The sequence below is a fragment of the Chelmon rostratus genome, chromosome 15 (assembly GCF_017976325.1).
Source record: "Chelmon rostratus isolate fCheRos1 chromosome 15, fCheRos1.pri, whole genome shotgun sequence".
Lineage (NCBI taxonomy): Eukaryota > Metazoa > Chordata > Actinopteri > Chaetodontiformes > Chaetodontidae > Chelmon > Chelmon rostratus.
The window spans coordinates 20653622-20678137 of NC_055672.1; the positions used below are offsets into that span (position 1 = coordinate 20653622).

General features: G+C 41.6%; 1 protein-coding gene across 1 annotated transcript; it reads right to left on the reverse strand.

The window, feature by feature from the left end:
* Positions 1-1649: 1649 nt before the first annotated feature.
* LOC121618104 (serine palmitoyltransferase 2-like) lies at positions 1650-23773 on the reverse strand. Its single transcript, XM_041953388.1, has 12 exons — positions 23447-23773; positions 20325-20519; positions 18968-19122; positions 17095-17243; positions 15198-15322; positions 14285-14378; positions 12957-13062; positions 11807-12026; positions 10751-10877; positions 8284-8419; positions 7725-7854; positions 1650-4223 (listed from the first exon to the last, which is right to left on the reverse strand). The coding sequence occupies exons 1-12, from the start codon at positions 23597-23599 to the stop codon at positions 4104-4106; spliced, it is 1710 nt and encodes a 569-aa protein (XP_041809322.1). The 5' UTR covers positions 23600-23773; the 3' UTR covers positions 1650-4103.
* Between the last annotated feature and the right edge of the window lie 743 nt (positions 23774-24516).

A 24516-nucleotide genomic window follows, 5' to 3' on the forward strand; every position in this document is an offset into this window, starting at 1 on the left:
ATGACGTGTTTTAAAACATGAACTGAACCTCATTGAAGATACTTGATGGCTACCTTGTCATGGACAAAGGCTGAAGCAAACGCTGCCATGCAACAAAGTTAGCATCCTCAGCAGATGGCGATACATCCAGGCGACAAGTAAAGAACCAATATTGTTCTTGGTCTAGGATTAGGAGATCATACAGCTTTGTTCTAACACACACCTGGACGAGCAGGAGAGAGATTTATTGTTGGTATTTTTGCACAATAAAACAGTTACCTTACAAGAGGACTGGCTTTGAGGGTCACATTCAGACAGGACGGCTGCTAGCGTCACCTGCACTATAGCAACTCGATCTAATATTCTTTAACATAACTCGCAACCTCATAAAACTTATATGATTAGCCAATGATGCTGTTTGTTAGTCCAGGTGTTGAAAGTAGCACTGGGTTGTTACTGTAAGATAGCTGATCTGATGTGTTAACATTTGTTTCCCCAGGGTGTAGCCCTGGAATGCTAATCTGTCGCCCTGTGATAAAGGCCTGCAGTAAAAAAAAACATTCTATACTTTCCCACTGGGACTAAACAAAGACAAAATTGGAAGATGATCACATTCCAGTCTTTGTAAGTAAACTTCAAAATGCTGTTGATCTGTTGATACACATTGTTTTAAATGATGTCCCAATTGATTATGCACAGTGTACTATTTTAGTGAAGTTTGTGGAACTTGCACTGATTAACACACCCTCATCACATATAAAACCAAAAAATGTTTTCTATACAATAAAGGGGCCATGACTGTGTTTGTCAAAGTTGAGTCTTAACAAAAGAAGGCAATTCAAAATAGCTTTTCATTGTTTAATGACCTACTGATACCACTGACATGGGTGACACTTTACATACGTATTATTCATTTGCTGATATGTTGCAAAGAGTGTATTTTCTATGATCAAATGCATGGAAATTAGTCAACACAGAGAACACAACCAGTGCTAATTGTAAGTATCGTTGAAGACAAAGTAGTAAAAGAAGTCAAATAAGATTGTGAAAATGAACAATCCAAGTTATGACACTTAATATAATGAGGATTCTTAGAAAACCATTCGCTTCAAAAGGCACTATATCAGAAAATAATTATCTCTGATGGGTGGTAACTTGCACTCAACCATTGAATTGATTGCCTCTATTATTGGCACACTCTAGCACTTTGAACAAAAGCTGCCAGTAATAGTGATAACCATAGTTTACGGGTTACCCTATAGTAAACAAAATATTCTGAATAGCTCCTTTTCAGTGAAACAATATAAACTTTATACAAAATATTGGGACCATTTTCCATCTCACACCGACAAAGCTCACAGACCTTAAAGGCATGAAGGTTTTTTGCCTTTGTGCATGTCCTTCTCAAACCCAGAGCAGTTACATGATTAAGAGCGTAAAGGGGACATACTGTAGTTATCACAGATAGCATATCAAAGACCAAATGGATTATTCTTCAAGGTGCCGTAATAGTACATCTGGTTATTGTTCATTTATATTGAGAATAGCATCATTAAGACATTGGGCCATAAGGTCTTGGGGTTTTACATAATCATATTTTGATATTTTCTTTTGTATCATTTGATGACTTTCCTGTGCGAAAACTTAAAAATACATAAAAAGACATTCTGTATCTATATGTGTAACATTGTAACTCGGAGCTTTTAGCTCGTGGACAATCATTTGTAACTCCAAGATTCAGGCTCTAAGATGTTTTTTTTTACAGTACGGAACTAAATCACACAAACACCTCCCATTTTCAGTAACAGACAAACATTAATATGAACGGGGGGGAAAGAACCTCCCCAAAACCCAGACAGATATGTTAACTTTCTCTGGAATGAAGTGGAATTTTCTGACAACATTCAAAAACATCACATCTAGCAGAACAGTGTATATCGTTGAGCACCACTGGGTGTGGCGCAGAGCAGCTTCAATGACTAATTCTTACTGTACATGCATTAATATGATGAACGAGTGGTTTCACAATACTTGTCAGTGTGCATACATGCAAGCGTGAATGTATGCATGTGGGATTTTACAGCTGCCTTCATTTAGGAGCAGTGTTGTCCCAAAGTTCAGCAGCACAGTGGAAAGATAAACCAAGAGATCAAGAGGCGTTTACATGGAGGTAAAGCAAGGTAAAAGTGCAGCAACGCGCACATTAATACCCAAAACCATGCAAGCAAACACACAAGCCCGTCCCCAGTCACACTGATTAAAGTTATTAATGACTTTTGAGTCACAGCACAGAGATAGCACTTTGTTTTACAAGGCTTTTAAACATTATCTGACATGAAGCAATGAGGTTTTTTACTAATAAGCACCCAAGAGATAGGGTGGAAATTAAGGGTATTACAAACAGTGCTGAATCACATACAGACGACTTAAGTCCTTATAGATTAGATGTTCTTTCTGGCCTGGAGATATAAGTATTCAAACAGAACTTAAAGTCTTTACACTTCCTGAAGTGACTAAACTGACCCTTGAGACTTAAGCTTTTAACTAGAGCTTTGATACCAATAAAGCGGCTTTTATATTGGGCAGATACTGGCCTTTGAATACGAGAAAAAAGACTAATGTGACCGTCACAACTTTGGCCTTATGATCTGAGAGTTGTGTTAAACTTAATCTTTGAGGCTGTGTGTGATTCAATAGCTACTCAAATGCACACCAAGCTGGTTAAGTGAAAAACACACAATTACACTGACGGATGCCAGTGACGGCGACATGTAACGTTGCTAAGTGAATCGGCTTACTGTGGCAAACATTTAACACCCCACTGATCTGCATTTAAAGGAACAGTTAGATAAGATCAATACAACTCTGATGTCTGTATGATAACTATGAAGCTAGAGCAAGCAGGTTATTAGCCTAGCTTAGCATAAAGACTGGAAATGGAAAGGTGTTTAATTGGTTCAAAGCAATTTGTGGTTTTACAGGAAGCTACAGGCTGGACGTATTCCCCTTTAGGCTATGCTATGCTAAATGCCTGCTGGCTGTATCCTCATTCTTTTTGTCGTGCTACATCACCACCCCTTTTGATGGAGGTGCCATGCTTCACTCTGTTCTACTGTAGATTTTCAGCCTGTCTAGAAGAACCAAGGGTGGAAAGACAACAATGCAATGTGATCAAATTTCAGTTGGTTCAAGAATGCGTGGCCAAGTCAGGTTCAAGGCGCAGTACGGCCACGTGGCGTCATCAGCAGGGCTTTTGAGACTGGTCTTAACTTCCTAAAAAGAAATGGGGGAATGTTTAACCTGTTTTAACGAACACAACCATCTTTACCAAAACTAGAAGCTGCCATGTAGAGTGCACACTGTCATCAAAAGCAAGCCTTAGAAGAATGCCAGGTGGATGTTGGGGTTAAGTTTAGGAGTGAAAAATCTAAATTATCTAATGCAGAGATTCCAGATCTGGATTATTAAATATATAATCCTTCAAATCTATTTCAGTTTGTAAGATATTTTGCAAACAATGAGGCGGACGGGGATGAAATCTGGTCACTGACGTTGTCCTGTGCAAAAAGTGCAACATCCAGTGCTTTCTACTTTTGGCCAATTGCTCTAATCACTGATCTGAACGATCCTGGATGGACGAACTGGACTTGTTCTGTTAACTGACATTTCAAAGTTATTTTTACCCAAATAAAGTTCACTTCAGATCCGTATTATGAAAAAAAAGAATGCTTGCAATTTCTGAGACATTCGTCCACTTCACATACACAACCACAAGGCTTGACATGACAGATACCATAAGCACTGCGGACATACACACACACAACTAACAAAAAAAATTCTTAGACACAAAATAATATCCAAAAAGCAATAAAAGTACACAGGAAAAAAAGCAGAGATGCTGCTTTTCAGTGTGTTCACCACAATTTCTGCATGTTTAGGTAAGGCAAAGTAGAATCAGATGGTAGTTTTTTCTTTTGTTGTGGGGGGTTATTTTATGGCAAGCTAGTGACAAGGGGCACCTATGCACGTCTCAGTCCTTGTGGAAGACTTGTGACCCATCTCGACCCGGTCTGCATTTTCTGGGGTTGTTTAGGTTCACGCCACTTCGGGAGAGGAGGGGTTCATCAGTCGTCAATGTCCTCGTACACATTATCGTCAAAGGGCCGCGCCAAAGACGGCTGTACTCTGTGTCGGGAATACTTGAGCTGAAGGAGATCTCCTACCTCACTGATGACACTCAGCGCCTGTGGAGACATTTATACAATAAAAAAGGCTGTCACCATGAAGGGCAATATGGGGCTCCAGGAAATTTAAAGCTGCAACAAGAAAGATTTTTTTATGGAAAAAACACACCCGTCTTGTAAGATTAAATCACAAACTTGGACTGAAACAGAAAACACCACTAACTTTAATGCTACAGACAGACCCAGTCTTTCCAATTTTTCATTCCTATTACTTGGGTTGAGGTGAAGCCAGCAGTGGGACATCTTGTTAGGCCACAGGAGGCGATGAGTTCAGACAGATGTGTCGTCTGAACAGCAGCAAGTGTTCACTCTGGCTTAAACTCTGCACCCAAACTGAGGACATTCGGTCTTAATGGTGCTTGGTTGGACTAATGTAATTCGAACTTTCTACATTTCAAGCAGTTGCATGATCAACAATGACAATAGGACTTGGGGGTGACTGGTGCAACGTTACAGATTACTGAAGGTAACATGTGCCCTGGTAGATTTGAACAGGATACTGCAGTTGGATTGTTGCCTCCTTATGGGATTTTCAGGTACATCACAAAGAAAAAAAACCCTGTTTTGCTGACAGTTTCATGTGTGTGGAGTGTGTATAAATGTGAAATGCTGATTAATTTTCTTCATGCAATTTGATGTTTCTAGAAACTGGGAATTTTCTACAAATTTCTACCTGAAACAATATTCCCAACAGTTTCGCATGAATAAATATATTAGCCACTGGGTAGGGGGTGGCACAACAAGCTTGAAAGTTGCTACGGCGAGTGTGTTAGCCAAAAGTTTAGGCAGAGAAGGAGCAACATTATTATTCATTTGGAGTTGCGTTTGTGGCTACTTCACAAATGTCAGTCCTACACTCACTCTTGTTTCAGCTCTTTAGCTGCTAAATGCTCTGCTATGCTAGTCGCTAACTGCGTCTGCATGCTGTTTGGTGCTGAGCAGGTAGCCTGCAGTTGGTTTTTCAGAGCTTTTCTTTGCTGTAAACAGCTGCCTGCTGCATCTGACAACTAGTTTAATGACAGCAGTGAGACTGTAAGGTTTTGGGTCTGGAAACCAAAATAACAAGCTAAAATGCTTAAAAGCTCCATAGACCTGAGGGGAACCGCAGTCAGGTGATCACTCTGTGGGTTTGTTGCTTTCGATGAGCAACCCCCTTTCTCTTTACACATACTCGTTTGACTCTTCAATGTAAAAAACATGTTAGTGCAGCAAACGTGACACTGCAACCGGCTCCACAGTGGAGGAGCTGCTTCCAAAACGGGAAGCGACTTCAGTAGCGTGGAAGCTGTTACAAAACATCAGATACCCAATAAACCGGGGCAATACGTAAGAAGTGTAAGTAAACTGTAACAGAAAGGGGCAATACAACAAACTTAGTTCACGCCTCGAGCAGAAGCACCTGGTTGAGTACAAGGAGAGCTCAACAGCCATTGTGAGTTCAAAACCAAAGATATGTCAGTGTTTTGATGTATGATTGAGAAATTGTTAGAGAAATACTGTTTAGGGCCATATCACCCACCCCAAGTTGCCATATAATGTATGTGAATGGTATTAACAGACCATTCTTGGTGCAGAACACTCCAAATAAAGTGTTCTTGATCTGCTCTTCAAGAAGTCAGTGCAGATTAGTGTGATTCAACATTTGCTTCAGGCTTCAGGGTTAGGGTTTTAATGTGGTCAGTGAAATGAAATGTCTTGAGAAGGACAACAGTAAAATCATTTAGCTTTAGGAGTATGCGCGTGGGTGTGTTTGAAGGAGAAGGCAAAACTGAACGCTCGCCAGCAGATAAAAGACACACACAAATCGACACAACACATCAAAGCATGGCAGAATGAGACAGAGAGGAAGGCTAACAAAGAGAGATTTTAACATCACGACGGATAAAAGCACTACAACACTCCCACTCCCTGTCTTCACTGTATTTTACTTTTTGAAGGGCACGAAGAAGAGCAGGAACAACAACCCCTGATACAGCAGCACTTCCTGGAGACAGAGCAGGCATCTGAGCCAAGTGAGCCACGAGGTCACAACAGGTAAACAGGGGAAGGCTCACCCGCTGTGTGAAATAATCTGTATTTATGCTAAAACGAGAGAAAGACTGATGTTTATGACCGTACAGAGCGGGCAGGTCTGCAGTGAGCTCAGCGCAGCAGAGGAAGAGCCCTCGTTGAAAAGAGTGGGCGGCTTTTTGATGCGTTGCCAAGAGCGATCGCAGCTAAACCGTCTGGGCTTATGCAGAGCAACACAACGGGTGAAGAGGATGGTTAGAGTGCAGCTCTGAACTGTTAACACGGGGAATACGCTGTGAATACACGGCACATTAACCTGCAGAGTGATCCGGCTCACGCTTCACTGTCGATTTTGCAACTTCCAGTGAACTTTTCCTGATACTCCTGATGAGAGCGGCAGACCCGTCTTTTTAGAGGCATCTGCTGTAGGGATGTCAGACGCACAGCGGGGAGGGGTTCTGAGCATCTGAAGCGACTCGGACATCTCCAGAAGCAAACATTTGGGGTCACTAGAGATCCCACCTGTGTTACACACTTTTCCCTTCCATTAGACTGCCCTTTAAATGTCATCTTCATCTCTGGCTGAGCTGCAAACAACTTCATCAATCACAGCCCCAATTTAGAAACAGAAGGGCCCTAATTTTAAAGCGTGTAGCTTTGACGCAAATCGGCCCCTTCAGGTGAAAACCCCTACTCCTGAGATAAGCCTGCCAATGGTAGAATATGCACCCTATATGCATTTCCTCCTGGACACATTAATTGTGTAGCTAACAAGCTTCATGCCTGACAAAAACTTGATTTGTGCACAAGTCTCGTAATTAGTCACACCCCCCCGGAACTCTATTAAGCTAAAATACCCATGAGTGTAGTTCAGTCGGGCTTGGGACTGACAATTCCGACTAATTCTAACAACCCAGAGTGTGTTTCACTGAACGGTTGTGGCTTCAGCCAGACGTTTCTCTGTGTGGGCAAAGCAGAGTGCATATGCAAAGATGGTCAACACACCAATACGAGTCCGGTCTGAAAATAACGGAAAGTGAAGCAGGTTTTGCACACTGAACACAAGGCAGTGAGAGTGTAGGAGCTGCTGACTGCCGTGTTTGTGACGTCCCTCAGCGATCAGTGTAACAAACACCCGCCAACCAATCAGAAGAGGGTTTTCAGTGGTAATGATTTAGCAGGGTTTAATAATGTACTGTGTGAAAGGTTGATGGGGAATTAACTGTAGATAGGGTTAAGATATTAACTGGTAAAATTAAGCATTGTCTTGTTTGAAGAAGTTTCCATTAAAATGGCCTTCAGCTAACTCTGGTACAATACGTCAAATGGGAACACTTAAGTTAAATTAAAAAAAAAAGATGTTTCGAGTGTTTGTTTTGCCGGCACATTGTTTCCATATTCTAATAATGTTCTCAAACTAAGATCCCGTGACTAACGTTGTTTTTCATCCGTCTGAAAGTAAGCCGCTCAGGAGTGAAAGCGATTTGTTACCCTGTCGAGCATGTCTTTCGTGTGGGCGGCTGAGATGCAGAAGCGTGCGCGGGACTCGATGATGGGTGTAGCTGGAAATCCCACGACCACCACCCCGATGTTCCTCTTCAGCATCTCCCTGCCAAACGCTCTGACAGGACAAACATGAGGAGACAGAGCAATAAATGACACAGGGACACCGTATGGGTTCATAAAGACATTCACATGGCATGTCAGCTCAACGCTGACCTTAAAATAAAGGTTTCTCACTGCTCTGATTGGATGAACGTGGACAGCTGATTGAATACATGTACACTTAAATTTTTTTTTTTTTTTTTAAATCTCTAATGGCATTGAGCCATCTCCATGGCAACATCCACTGAGGAAGAGTGAAATGCAGTTGGAAAAAGATAAGTGAGCCTTAAGTTAAGATTTCTGCTCCATGTTTATTATAGAAATGAGCAAAAATACAAAGGTTCTTTTTGGAAAGTCCACAATTTGAGTGCAATTATTAGCTATTGTATCATTTTTTAAAGAAAAAAAAATCTAGGAAATATGGTTTATGGGGGTTAGTGCTCACCCTATCTTGGCGGGCATGTAGAGCATCATGGGTACAACAGGTGAGTCCTCGTTGCCGTAGATGATGAAGCCCATTTCTCGAAGCCTCTTGCGGAAATAGACTGTGTTCTCCGCCAGCTGTCGCACACGGTCACAGCCTCGGGGTGATGAAAAACATGAGCGTTAACAGCAAAGGCAAGAAAGGGTCACCACAATTCTATCAAATGCTTGCAAAGGCCGTATTTATAACATCCTTCTGGTTTATTTACAGTGTGCTGACCACTGTTTATGAGGTCATTTTGATTTGAACATGTTACTCATAAAGTCTCATGTTATTAATGTACAGTTTGTGGACATTCATAGAGCTGTACTGAATATTCCTCATTGCTATTCAGTACAATTTACGTACTATTGAAAGTTAAAAAAAAAGTGCTGGGGTGAAATAAACAGTATATGAAATGTCAGAGTTAAACAAAGACTGCTCTCATTTCCAAGCGTGTTTTTCTCTTTGCCAGATTTGATATTTCTAGTTGGGGGAAAAAAAAACAAACAAAAAAAAAGATGACGATGCTTTGAAAAGATAAAAAGGAAGGCTGACAAGCAGCTGAAAACAGTCGCATTCATGAGCGAGTGTGAGAAAACATCTGACTGTTACAGCATCCAGGCACCACGGGGAGATCAGGTTTTTAGTTTCTCTGTAATGTTTTTCTCCCACAGGAGATCAGGAGATTCACAGAGGTCTTTGAAATGCTGGTTTTGCATCAAACACAAGACTGCAAACTTTGTTAGTTCTCACACACATGTGGTTCACAACTAGTCAGAAAAAGACTATTGCTTACAGATTGTTGCACAGACACACAGGTCTGTGTGTTTTCCTGACCTCATAAATAATAGAGGCTACACCAGCAACAAACATGGAAACTGTTTGTTGGGTTAAAAAAAATAGCACAAAGGCAAAATCTTACCTAAGTAAGATTTATCTGGACTAGCCTTGTAATAGTAGAGCCAAATGCAAGGATCTACCACTCAAATGCCAGGGTACAACTTCACAGCCACAAAAAATAGATGATTTCCACCAGGGGCAGCAGGTGAACATGATTATCTCCATTTAACTCTCTGCACTGAGCTCCTCAAGCAGTATTTCCCCCCCAGCTGTGTGCTGTCCATAACAGATAATTAAACTTATGCATGACTGAGGTTAGGGTTTGCTAGCGCCATTGAAAAAGATGGGATTTGTGCAGAGTCTGGGCTCAACTTTGGGACTTTTTTCATTTTCTATATTAAATTTACAACATGATTTATTTATTATCATAAATATCGGATTTCCCACCAATGAGAAAATCAGGTGCAGGTGCAGCTTCAACTCTCGGAGGAGTAGCTGGTCTCAGAGAAGCCCGTGTGATGTTGAGTCTGTCCTAGATTTCATTAGTGTGCACTGACACCTGGTGGCAACTGATGGCAATTACAGCAGCTAAGCCAGAGAGCAGCTACACAGAGTTCATTTCAAATGTTTAGCTAGGACAGCATCTGATGATGGTTATTCATTGAGAGTCTGTTGGTCTCAGCTGCTTCATCCATCTGAAGAGTAAAATGTCTAATGTTGTCACAATAAATGAACCCTTGATGGTGTTATTTGAGCTGGTGGGCTACTTTGAAGCATTTGATGCTATTCAAATAAAACAAGCCTGCTAAGAACGACAGTTTTGTAGTTCCTATCTGCGGATACCAAGGGGCCTCTTTTAGTGGCTGAGATATGAGGACTTCATGACGCGTACCAAGGAATCCCATTTTAGGGTGAGTGTACAAATTAACATTACCATTTCATAGACTTCCAAACAAACAAAACACACTGACACACAAGAAATTATGTGAAATGCAGCAGGGAAACCTTTCATTACACCTGAATCTCAGTCAGGCATCCAGCTTAAAGGTGCCCAGTGGAGTTTTCTTGTAGACAAACGAGAGTTATGTTTATGCTCAGTGTTACCCTCCAAAACGCTTTGTGTGCATCCGTGAGGTCTAACAAAAGTGTTTACATCCTTACCTCTGCCAACCAGTCATGTTGAGGTTTACATCCATGTCTGTCCAGACTCACATCAGGGGAGAGGAGTACAGAGGCCTGATAGAGAGCTTCATCACATGGTGCAACAACAATCACCTGAAGCTCAATATCAGCAGAACCAATGAGCTTGTGGTGCACAGAAGATCTCTGCAATCAGCACAGCTTCAAGGTGGACACTAAAGATTAGTGTCACCAATGACCTCCACAGTGTAATCAGTTCATCCTTGAGTCCAAGTGAACGTTTGTGCCAAATTTGGAGAAGTTCCCTCAAAGTATTCCTGAGATATCTTGCTCACGTGAATCAAATGGACGTACCGTACAGATCGATAACCCCAAAACGTGACGCTGCCGCTTTGAAACAACTGCTCCTTAGAGCCGCGAGGTGAAAAACTCCACTGTGCACCTTTAATACTGTTGCACCACTCACCGATCGTTGTGCCATCCTCTCCCATAATGCACTTCATAGAAGTGATGATTTGCTCCACCACAGGAGGAGACATGGAGGTGGCGTAGACTGCACTGTGGGAATGGGAGCGCAGGTACTCAATAAGCTCCTAAACCCAGCAGATACACAGGAGATGTAAGTAGATATGCATGAGGAGTTTCACTCTACAGTCTCTACCAACATGGAGAGTCTGGGACTCTTTGTAACTGAGACTTGGCGTGGCTCAATTCACTGTGAGAAAAAGAGCCTGTCAAAGTTGGTTGTTTTCTGTTCAATCTATATATAATGTTTGGTACATATTGCAATAATATATATATTCTGACATCCAATGCAAACTTCATTTTTATACAGAAAAATTTAGAAAAAATTACTGAACTTCTGATAAAAACCGATGAAAAAAAAGGTTTAAAAAACAGATTTGAGCCTATGACTCATCCTCACTGTTCTGCTACACACACAGATCACTGACACTTTATGCTGTAAGCTACATGCTGAAACTTGATGACACATTCCTGGACATGGGACAAACTGAGAGCATCCAATATTCAATTAATTTAAAACTTGGCTACACATCTGCTGAGGCTCATCTTGCTTTGTTTACATTTCTCAACAGTCCAGGTGTCACAATCGTCTCAGTGTTTCATAGAGACAAAGACGTTGCTGAAGTCAAGATTTCTGTGAACCTGTGTCCTTTAGTTTTGATAAACTGACGCCATCACAGTGAATAGGACAGGGCTAATATGTCAGGAATGCACCGTACAGCCACTGCAAGGCTGTAAATCCACATTGCTGAGATGATAGGTGTCGTTTCTGTCACGCTTAAGACGCTTTGTCACTTGACACTGTTACCTCTGATCTTGGGAGATTATTTAAAACTAAAGCACTTTTAGTAAGATTGCTGTCTAGCCTTGTTTAATAAGGACAAGGTTGCTGAACTGGAATCTTTCCGTGCCTTGTGACTACAAGTTTTTACAGCTCTGCCTTATGAAAACAAGACAAAATGGCAATAAAGAAAACCCTACAATCCTCCATTCTCACCCTTTTCCCTGCGATGTATCCCCCCGCAGAGCCGAAGCTCTTGGTAAATGTGCCCATCATGACATCCACATCGCAGGGGTCTAGCCCAAAGTAATCGACCACACCTCTCCCCCTCGATCCCAGGGCACCTATGCTGTGGGCCTCGTCGAGGTAAAGGTAGGCCCGGTAGCGCTTCTTCAGGGCGATCACCTCTGGCAGGCGCACTACGCTGCCCTCCATGCTGCAGGGAGGAAAAGGGAATGTAAAAGCTGTTGTAACAAGTGTCAAGCAGTCAACTTCATGTTCATTTTTTTCCTGACAACCCAGGATATGTGAGCTCACGGGAGTGGCTGTTCTCCACTCAAGGTCTAAGTTGGGACCTGTCTCAAATGCTATGTTAACATATAAAAGGTATGTTAAATGCAAATACTGCGAGCAATGTCATAGGAAACGCCAGAGCAGCAAAAAGGTGCATGATTTGCTTGCATCTCGCAGCTGTAGATTACCATGTAGTGCAGCCCATTAAAGCTGCTCACTGCGTGTTCAACCAGTAAGAGCTAACCAAGCACTGAATCAGCTCTGTCAACCAGCAATCCAGTCCCGGGAGTGTTGATACTGCTGAACCTAATGGGACCACAAGAGCCATCCACAGAAGACAAGTGCTTCTGTGTTGTGTTTGTGCAGGACACAAGCTAATACAGAGAACTAGCTCCAAAAAAGGAGGAAATTAGACCGTGTGAGAGCGTTACATTTTAAATAGCTTAAACTAACTTAAGTGTGTTTTTGCTCAGCATAGATCGAATCAGCTGACCACAACATCTGATGAAACAACTGCTTGTGCAACTAAGTTAGGCAGTGTTCATGTTGAAACTAGGAAGGAAATCCTGGGGTTTTAAAATGGCCAACTACTTTTGTTCCACTGCTTTTGGCCACAAACACATGGTTATCTGGAAATTCTGCAAACATTGATGTCCCTGCCCGTGGGCTCAATCTCGGCACTGATAACAGCCTTTCTGTCGTGTTCTGCGCCAACACTTTGACATTACAATAACCTTGAAACACGAAGCTCAGAAACCAACCAAGAGAAAGAAGAGATACTATCAAACAAAACTTAAAACGCCTTAAATGTTTCATTTAAACATTTATCTTAAGAGGAACATCAATAAGCTACCTGTAAATACCCTCTACCACGATGAGGATCTTCTTCCATGGTCGGTGAGTCCTGGGCTGCCCGTGAACTATGGCTTCTCTCAGCAGCTTCTCAAGACTCTGCATGTCTGACAGGAAACATCAAGACAGAGTTCAAAGTTGTGGTCTCAACAACGGTGGCAGAATAATGCTCAAAAAATGACAACCAGTCACTTGTTCAAAACAAACCAAACCACATTTACTTCGGAAATAACTTGGGGTTTTTGGTTTGTTTGTGGATGCAGCATTGTAGCTGACACGGGAAGCTACATTCAACCACACAGTGAACTGACTTTTAAGTAGAACTAGACAAACAACTGCTTCTAAGTGGCAAGGTGGGGAGTTTTGGCTAATTAGCTGGTAGCTAATGTCTAGGTGTAAAAAGGTTGGTTGCTAACCATTAGCAGCTAACTGTGAAGGCATAAGTAATTATCATTAAGCATCTTACATCAGCATTTTCATTGCTGTATCATAGAAAACGACAAACACTGCATTATCTACTTAATATGACGAACCCAACCAGATTACCTGCTCATTAATAACAATTATAGTATGTGGGTGTAGCTGCAGAGCCAAGCTGTGGCTAGTTAGCCTAATAGCTATTAAACAGTTGGTGGCTAATCAGTTTTTACAACAAATGACACACACAAATTATTACACTTTATAATGATGTATCCCATGTTCTATGAGAGTAAGAACTATATATATTTATACACCTATGTTTATATACTTGTACTTTAATATACTTTAAAGATATACTCAAAATACTTGTTTTAGCTAGCTAGCCACCATTAGCACTTGCTAGCGCTTCTCCTCTGCATGTGACATACAATTACAGATGATTTTTTGAATCAATATAATGAAGTTTGCGTGACAGAAAGAAGATGCAGCGTGCTGAATACCAATAGGGCACTCACAATCTGGGTTGGATCGGCTATTCATCATACTCAAATCATGACACTTAAGCAGAGACGTAAAATGCAGAGCTAGCCCTCCAATAGCGCCTTTGTGTGAATGACAGTGATGAGATGAAACTATCACACAGTGGTGACACACAGCATATGGAAGGATAAGTGAGAAAATCGTTATTGCTCCAAGTATGTGATACAGTATAACTACTAGGATATCCAAGTGATATAGTATGGGATGATAAGAGTAATAAAAGATATTGAGACATCTAGAGAAGGAAGTAATGAATGGCAAACCATGTAAACTGTGGGGCTGACTCACAGATAAATGGACCTACGGTATAAATGCAGGCGGGGGACATACAGGACTGAAAGGAGGACCTTCTTGTGACCACAGACTCACTGTTGTGCTTGAAGACTCTGATGGTGGACCCGGAGAGTCTGGCTCCCAGGACCAGGGAGGCATGGTTCAGCTCATCACTCAGAATCAGGCAGCCCTGCAGGACACCACATGCATGACTCATTTACACATATTCAGGTCTGTCTGATTTGTTTTTGTCCATCTGAGAGAGCAGACAGTGTTGCACATACAGATCTATTTAAGTTTCAGATTTTGGCTCCACTGCATCTCACTTCCTACTCCGCTAGATTTGTCTGACAGCTTTAGTTACTAGTTACTTGTATCTCCATATTTGCGGATTTGGAATTTGATTTTTGATAAACTGGATAATGCATTCCACCACTGATCATTTCAGAGGAAGAAAATCACTTAAAGCAGCAGGCTCACACTCTCCACTGCTGTGGAAGCCAGCTATGCGGTGAAGTGTCTACCTGTAAAACAACGTCAGCAGCGACGTGATGAAGCAGACTGCTCTGGGCTCTGTTATTTTTCACTCTGACATCAGTCGAGCCACCAGTTGCCTATGCCAACAGGAAGTGTTCTCTCCTGATATGAGGCTTGAGGGCGGTATTGTGTCTCTGTGTATTTGAGGCTACTGGTGACCTGTGATAGTGTGATGTTATGGAACAGCTTTGTCAAAGCTGAATGTACCCTGCGCTGTGAAAACAGAAGTGCCTGGTAGGAAACTTATTTCATCAAAGGCAAATATACAGGAGTGCATACACTAAAGCAAACTTAACGTTCCCATAATACAGAGTGTGGCTCAGTGGGACCGAGGACAGACTATGGCAACACGACGGAAATCTGACCAGGACAAAAAAAAAAAAGCAAGGCAACAAGTGGAAATAATGGTGGGAAAAGTGTGCTGCAACAATAAACAGTTCTACCTGGAAACATGCACTGGCTGTGGTCTTACCTTGCCGACCAATGCTGGGATGTTCATGGAGTTGGTTGCGAACCCCATCCCGAACGCCATGGCTGACTCCACGCCCAGGAACCTAGCCACCAGTTTCTCCATCTCCTCATGTCTGTCCAGGTTCCCTGAGAGGCGAACACACCGGCGATCACCACAAACACACACCAATCAGAACCTCACAGAGCCGTGCTTACACCGAGCTCGGTAAAAAATGAAAGCAGTGCTGTAGTTTGACATTTTAGGAAATATTCTTGCATAAATATGGCCTAACAACACTTCTAAAGCTCACTGATTAACATACTGTATCTCACTTGATGAATCTGCAGTAAATCAGTGTAAAAATGGCAAGTTTTTTTGGGGCTAGATAACTGCTAGACATTTTTGTGACACTGTGACAAACAAGATATAACATGGTACGTTTTCGCATCTAACTCTGGGTGAGAAAGTGAATGCAGATTTCCCAAAATGTTGTTGAATAATTCCTTTAAGTTCCTGCTTCTGTGGCTAAATAATGCCAGACAGCTATTTTCTTTCAGAGCACCTAAATCATCAACTTCCATGAGCTCGACACTCATGGAGTCAGTCTGTCTCTCAGTGCTGCATTATGTGTATATACTCTGCAGTGTATGCATGCATCAACGTCTCAGGTTAGGGAAGAAGTGTCAGTGGTTCTGCTTTATCAGTAAAAATCTGCAAGCCATATGTCGAGTTTCACTTCCTCCAGGGTGATCTGGATCTTATCACACTTGCTCTGCAGACTGACTTGATACACATATCTTAAGTAAATGCAGATCGTTGACGGACATACTGCTTTCACATCTTCCAAATTCTCCTGGAATTCATTCCAATTAAACTCAAAGTTTCATACACATCAAGATCACATCATTTGTAACTTTTCGAGTTTCTGAGAGTCGTCTGTAGATGATGTTGCCATTTTTGTGCTTTGATCCAACTTTTGAAATATGGCTACTCTCATTTTGAGTCCAACTTAACCTGCCTACGAGCACCCAGACTATTTCATATGTAGCTTGTTTAATCTGTCGAGAAAAAGTGTGAAGAAGATACTAATCCGTTCCCACGAGATACTAATTCGTTCCCTCAAGATCAGACTGTCCCTGTCCACCGGGTCGCTTTAGCCCCTCTAATGCCTCTTCCTTAGACCCCACAGAGGGTGCGCTGGAGCTGTCTGTGCGCACATTATACCTATTTCATGGCCACAAATTATTATTTTGTGGGAACGGATTACTATCTTGAGGGAACAAGTTACTATCTTGAGAGAACGAATTAGTATCTCGTGGGAACACATTAGTATCTCGTTCGCACGTTTTAATTATTTTTTACCATGTCATCTCCGGGCTCCGTACATTAAGACTTGATGGAAGTAAAACAAAAGTCACCAAAACAATCTTGGTTAGTCCTTCCACTGTTCCAAGAAACGCCAGCTCTGGTTTGGTCAAAATAAACCCTTAATTCACTGAGAGGGCATCCCTAATCTTCTCATCTTGCTGGGAGAAAGCAAATAATAATATTTTCCATAATGTCAAGCTATTCTTTTAAGGGTCAACTACAGACGCGCTTTCTCAGAGCCCCTTTTAAGTCACTAATTGTATTTGTCTGAGGCAACCAAATGTTTCATCATGCACCGGTTAAAAAAACTAAATCTGCCATGTCGGTGAAATAAAGCCAAGGCATTAAACAAAGTTTGTTTATATTTGCATTGCATTCAAACGCTGTGTGCACAGACAGAATCTACTGTGTTAGTTTCCACTGAACTGTAAAAAAAAACCCCTCATCTATGACGCTTTGTTTGCTGTGGTGAAGTCACCCCTGCACACTCGTGCTCTTAAGTGATAGCAGAGGCAACGGTGCACGTCTGTGTTTCGGCGGGCGTTTGTACCAATCTCCTGCCTGGTGCTTGCAACTCCGACGCCGTACTTGATGGTGACCTCGGCTGCAGACTCAGCACACGGGCCGGTGTTCTCAGCGAAGCCGAGGTAATTATACGAGCCCAAGTTAATCACATCCTGCACTACCCGACCTGTGTACCTGGAAGGGAGAGAGAAGATAATCAGACAGAGGAAACAATCAATGAGAGGAAGCTAATGTTGTTGCAGGCTTATTGGCGCACTTAATAACAATGACTGGCACAGCTAATTAAAAACAAGATTGAAGTGGACAGCATGGAAGGCCTGTTTGCTTTTTTTTTTAAATCTTTCCGATCTCGAGCGGCATCCGCCATATTGCTTGATGCAGCTGTCCTCCAAACACCAGCGTGGAGTCACGATGACACACGCTGGGTTGGGGTGATGAGAAAATTCAGACTGAGCTTAGAGACGGATCACAATTCTAAATTACATGTGAGAGAAGCGGAATGAAAAATTTCAAAACATGATGTGATGACTCTCAGTCACATATGAAGAGGGAAAAAGCCATGTTAAGCTGCTGAGAGATGTTTTAATGATTTGCTACAGAGGTGATTCAAATCTACGCTGAGTTCAGGTTCCATGTGTTTTTTGCCGTTGAGACTGTAGACAGTATATGTGACTTCTATTGGACTTGAGTTGACTTTCTGAACAATGTCTAACTTAACTACAAAGAGCATGAAATCAGATCATGCAATGCTGTCATGTTATGCACTAAAATAATACTATCAAACAACTGGAACTGTGTGAAAAACTCCTTCACTTAAAATGCATTGAAACCAAGTCACTGAGGGATGCTACTTTAACTCTGCAGCCACTTTTGATGTCACAGGTTTGGTGCTGTGTTGAGCTGCATCAAATTTGTACAGATTTACCTAATTTTCCCGCATGCACAGGAGGAAAAGGGTGGAGTAGGGTGTGTGTGTTGGGTGTTGCAGAGACCTGATTATAAAAAGATGCTCATGGATTCAACAAACATGTCAAACATTTGCTGGTTTCAGCTCATCAAATGTGAGAATATGATGTTCTGATGATCACTGTGATGGGCATTTTTCACTCAGACATCTTCTAGACAAACAATTCTATTTATATGAAACATCAATAAGGGATAAAAGGGTACACTAATATGCTAGATTGATTTAGATAGATATTAGCTAGATTTGCGATCAGTTACTTTCACATAGTCACAGTTTGCCTCAGGCTTTAGAGCCACAGCAGCCCTGGTCTGTGTGTGGGTCTGCAGTGATGTACACAGATTTTACATTTGTTTTACAGAACAATGAAGTGATGCCAGACAGACACTTTCTAAGTCTTCTATGACGGTAAACGGAATATTTTTATAACTGAACTGTTGGCCAGACAAAACAAGACTTGAGGACATCGACGTGGGCTCTGGGAAACTGTGATGGACATTTCAAGACCAAAACTTTGCAAACAATTAAATTGAGGATTATCATCAGGACAATCCTCATATTAGTCAGGATTGTCATCAGGACTATTAGAATAATCAAAATAATCAATAATAAAAATAATTGTTAGAGGCAGCCCTAGTTTATTTTTGAATATCTATATTTCTAAAAGATAATTAATGAGGACTAATAATGACGGCAGACGCCATTATATAACACAATCGAAGCTTGAGGGTTGCTGTGTGTTCCCCCGTCTCCTTTCTAAAGCGAAACATGTTACTTCTCTTGGTATTTGTGCAGGAGGAGATAAGAGTGTTAGCACAGTTAGCACTAATCCTTGACTGGGGGCATTAACCACGCAGCACACTTCCCTTCGCTATTGTCCCATCCAGGTCACAGATTACAGTGGTCATACTCTTGAATAGAAGGTCTGTCTCACTCAAAAGTCCAGTTGTAGTCATGGGATGCTCGCTCCATCAGGTCCACTTTGGCCCCCGGGACGCTGCATATGGGCCTGTTCCAGTTGTCTCTTATACGCATGTAGAGGTTCCTGGTGTAAAAGTTCTCAAAGTCCTGGTAGAGGGGCACGAAGTCCTGCACATGGATGGATGAAGAGAAAATGATGAGGAGGAGTAGAGAGGGGTGCATTACTTGAGTGGCAGAGAAGGTAGGAATTTCACTTTTATATAAAAGTATAAAACTACTTCAGAGAGCTGCATGCCATACATTCATACTTCTGGAAAGCTAAGCTGGGAGGAATTCCATTTCTAGAAATGTAGTCTTTCACATTTAAACACACGACTCAGGGCGTTCATTTTCCTTGGTTCTTGGAGGAAACATCCAGGGGATATCCTCGCGGTGATTTAATGACTTCCCCGCGTCTGTCCCACTAGCTTCCTTTCCTTAACAAAACCAAATACTTAAAAACAATGGGCTTCACTATCATGTGTTACACAACAGGTTGAAAACAATGTCAGTGGCCAAGGACATGTTGCGAATGTGCTGATAATTCCACCATTAGCCGTGCGTTGACAAAAATGCACCCTCTGGAGCACAGTGCAGTGACTTCTGGAGAAAAGCGGCGACACCTTTGGAGGAATATCTGAAATGGTACAAACGAGGCACACTTAATTCTTTTTGAGCTGATTGAGAGTTTCGTCAAACGGCCTGAGGTTTTGTTTACCACATGCATGCTTCCTTTCACAACACCAAGCGTGAGGCAACACTGCTTGAAACGTGGCTGATATATGACAACCTATAGCTTCTGGTATAGGGAGGCCTTGTGGTTCAGTCAGGTTAGCAAAGGAACTAACGGATCCAGTCCACTTTTCTGTTCGCCAACCAACACTCTTGTTGCTACACAAACAAGGCAAATGTTCAGTCTATCAAATCAGTTCCATTCGACACCTGAAACTCATCACGCCTTCTTTTCCTTGACGGCAACTTTGCTCACTGCATCGTCACTGTGCAACAATCACAACATTACAGTCATTATACTGTGGTACAGGCAAAGTACGCTGACTGCACGATGCATGTGCCTGCTGTTGGAAATCATCACAACATGTTGCTCAACTGCCATCTTTACAGCTCTCTCCAAGAGCAGCATGCCAAAAAAACACTACCAGGATCACAGCCAGGTTTGTTAACAGACAAATCCAAACGTGTTTGGATGAGTGACAGCTTCTCCAGACTCACCCCACGACTTGCATCTACTCATTCCTGCTTTTTTTTTGACTGGACAAACTCAAGTGATGTTGAGAAATCACGGCGTGTTGTGCGCCTGTGGCTTCGCTCACCTTCTGCTCCTCCTTCTCCCTGGCGATGTGGCACCTCTCGATCTTCCAGTGACGGAGGAAGTCGCGGAGGTAGCCGAAGATGGTGAGGATGCCGTAGCCCATGTAGGTGAGCACCGCCACCAGCATGGGCGTCTCCTCGAAAGACTCGATGAAGGGCCGGCTGTACAGGCTGCAGTGACGTGACGCCGCATGGACCTGGGCAACACGGGGAAGACAGAAAATCTACTGCACTGGATCATCACGATAGAAATCACTCATAAAAACTAAAATATTATCAAATAAAATCTGGTAATTAAGAGGGGATAATCGAGGCTGTTGTTTTTTTTTGGTGTTGTTCTGTTTGTTTAAGTCAGTCTTAATGATATTTTTACAGTTTCTTAATCCCAGTAAATCTGTTATACTGGCACAGAAATGGGGAAAACCTATTATTGAGAACATTTCTGGATTTAATTAAGATTTCTCAAAAGTTAACGTGAGTTTCAGTCACATTTCTACTTCTTTATATTTATTATTACAATATTCTGTTTATATTTTAAAACATGTAAACTCTGGATATCAAATGTTAATCCAAATGTTCTGTCTGGAATATGCCAATTTTTAAGATGAAAAGCTTTATGATTGACAAAATATTTAAAGTCTTCTAATAGAAAAAATTTAAACTTTTAAGACTATTGGTTAACTTATTGATAAGGAAAAACGCATTAGTATTAAAATATATTTCAAGTACCATAAGTAAAAGCACTCATTATGCAGAATGGCCTACTTCAGAGTGATATATATATAAATACATATATATATACATATATATATATATATATATATATATACACACACATACATATCACTGGATTATTACTATGGGTGTATTCATGTGTCAACATCAAAAATGTTGCAGCTAGTAAAAGCGGGGTATCTTAATCTATAATAGTACTCATTATTATTATTATCATCATTATCATTTTTCATTTGTTGGTTAATGTAGTGGAGTGAAATGTACAAAAATATTTGCCTCCAAAATGTTGTGGAGTAAAATGGAAATAGTCAAGTAAAATACAAAATACTTCAAAATGATACTGAAGCACAGTACTTGAGTAATGTACTTAGTGACGTTTCACCACTGCAAACATAGCAGGAAAAAAATACAAGCTGGTACCATCGTTATGTATACAAGGCCCGGCCTGGCCTGTTGCAACTTATCTCCACAGCTAAGATCGGAGCTGGAATAAAGTTGCACATTTGGAATACTTCATGCAAATGCACAGTCTGACTTCCTGTGACTCCCTCTCCTTTAGTCCTAATGAGAAAACACACACTTTGTCTTTTGTTATTGTTGGCTGGGGTTTTTGTAACTCACTTAGAGGTGACTTATGTGCAGCCAAATAGTAAGTGGGAGGAAGATACGAAAGCCAGCGCAGTGTTGAGTTCTGGTTCAACTGTACACTAACTATAAAGGAAAGAAAACACTGTGACACAAGCCAGGGAGGGAAGACATGACTGCCAAATAATGGAAGAGCTGGTTGTGCTGATGTAAATCTGTGCACTTGGAGCAGGGCGACCTACAATGCATTAATCAATTTTACACAAGTATGATCTGCTCCAAAGAACATTCTATTCTAACCATTTTCTCCATCTCAACAAGTGGATGGACAGAAACTCACTATGCACAGACGTTACACAACTGCGCCTTGCCATCATGCTCGTCGCTGTGCTCATGGCTATTAGGCACCACATGTGACTGGTCATGCCTCTCTCTCAAATACCTTACAAAGCAGCAACGCTGACATCTGCATGAACCGTAATCAGCTGAGGTTCAGTCACCAGGCGCTCAGTCACACACACACACACACACACAAGTCACAAAATTCCTGCAAATTCCTTTTCATTTTAATTAGCAGTGCAAAATCAAAATTCAGACTGAAATTAAAAAAAAAATAAAAATAAAATGTGTGTGTGTTTGTGTGTATGTGTGTGTGTGAGGGAGAGAGAGACAGCATCTAATCACATGGCCAGAGGGGACCTGTTAATTGGGACAGTCGCAGAGAGTGCACCCAAGTGTGGAAATTTCATTAGCCACTAAGGATAAAGCTGCTTCACAGCATGCATGCAGTCTCATTGGACAGCTTTACCTGAACAGGTGCACTGCTTCAGTGTCTCCCTCATCACTAACCTGTCACTGTTTCAGTCTTAGTTTTTCATTGATTTTTCCATACTCTCTCAACGAAACATTTACCACTCGCAGCCATTATACACCCTAAAATGAGCCAAAAAAGAGAATTTTATAGCTCACTTTGAGGCCGAAAGGAGAATCCGATATATAAGGAAAGAAGTACACACTAAAACACACTCCACTTCCTCTATGATTAACTGATGAGATAAGGATAAAACCAGCAGACTTATTGCCATCATCCAGGCTAAGAAATGTGAACTGTCTCAAGTTGTTTGACTGGCTCGGATGGAATGGGCATCAATTAAAAGTCTTTTAGGGTTTGTTAGGAGTTACACTATCCCCAGTTTGTGCCTGCAATCAAATTCCCAATCTGAGGCTACAGCTGGACCCTTTCTTAAATTCGGCATACATATTGTTCAGTAAACATTAAGAGACTTTAGTGCAATGTCAACTTTAGGAGTTGTCACACCCGCCTTTTTAAACGACCTCCTCTCCTCTAAATCGACTGAGGGGGCAGTGGAGCATAGTATGACTCCATTCATAAAGTTGGTATTTTAATGAGCTCATATGCAGCTTGTTGAAAATATGATTATGCCGAATTAGATTACTTCTCGGATTTATTCAGAAAAAGATTTTCATTCGTGTTTCGAGAAGGGTGTAATATTAAGAATGAGCGAAAACGACTTAAATTAGGATAGTTCAAACGGAGTCCGGCGTGTATTCTGTGCAAGAGCTCGAGAGAGCCGGAGCTCGATTACAACAAACTGTCAGACAATCAGCAGCAGCTCTCGGTCAATACATGGACGCTGTTATCGTGTTATATCCTAATAACACAGCAGTTAATGAAAGTGACAACAGTGACAGCATCGTCCGGCTGTTTCCTAAGTCCACACAGTAGCTAGATGCTTCCCCGGGCTTCACCAGCCTCTCCTCCCCGTCCCATCCCGGGCCTCACCTCCTCCTCCTCGGGGTGGCAGTGGTGCTTGGGCTGCCGCTCATGGCAGCGGTGGAGGCTCTTCAGCAAGCCGTTTTTCTCCGGTTTCAGTCCGTTCTTGACACGCTGACACACGTCCCCGTTGGCTGGTTTGGTCGCGGGGCTTTCGGTCATTGCTGGCCAACGATTGTGGAACCGCGACGGGAACTTGCATGTAGGAACACGGTGCCTGCCTGCGGTGCAAGGCGGTGACAGTATCCGAGCTGGGAACGGTTACAACCACAATACAAACTCTCTCACACGCTCAAACACACTTACAACACGCACACACACGACACACTGTGGAACCTGAAAATCCAGACGCTAAATACCGGAAATCAACGCCCATAAACAATATTGGAGCCTGCGGGAGGGGGCGGGGCCACGTGGTTCACATGCACGGAGGGGCGGGGCTTAGTGTACATGAACTTGATTTCGTTGATTGGGAAACAATAAATAATGTTTATGGCGTTTCTGACACGTAAACCTATTTTTTTAAGTAAAACTTCAAATAGCTTGTATATTTAAATACTATGAATTAAGTCAAACACATGTATGAATTCTAAAAATTAAGATAATTGAATGTTGGATGTCTGGAAAACATCAATCACATCTAATAAAAAATCAATAATATAATAAAATAATCAATATTCGCTTGAAATCCAATTGAAATGTTAACATATCATTAAGCATATAGCAGGTGATACAAATTTATACGAAGATGCTTATATCTACTTGCCTAATATTTGTGTCAAATGAAAGCCTGTTAAAAGTCCAAATGTAAGACTTACAGCTAGTTTTAAAAGTTATATTGAATACAAAAATGTTTCCAGGTTATACAGTATTGCTAGACAAGGCAAGTTCCCCAGTGCTGGTGGGATTTCAAGTAAAATCCCCCAAACTCTCACACAGTCAGAAGAACGGCTTCATTTTTCACTATAAGTTCTATGATGTATTAATGAAGCTTATAATTGTGTAAGTGAGATCTTTCATTGATCTTATCTGTGAATGAATGACTTATCTCTGTACATGCTGTGCATTCTATTCATATC

Bases quoted from the DNA above. Each gene is read 5' to 3' on its own strand.
- LOC121618104 (XM_041953388.1), bottom strand. From the start codon at position 23,599: ATGACCGAAAGCCCCGCGACCAAACCAGCCAACGGGGACGTGTGTCAG. The intron at 10,878-11,806 runs GTGAGAATGGAG...TGCTGGGTTTAG, and splicing joins GATACATCGCAGGGAAAAGG to GAGCTTATTGAGTACCTGCG. The intron at 7,855-8,283 runs GTGAGCACTAAC...TTGTCCTGTCAG, and splicing joins TACATGCCCGCCAAGATAGG to AGCGTTTGGCAGGGAGATGC.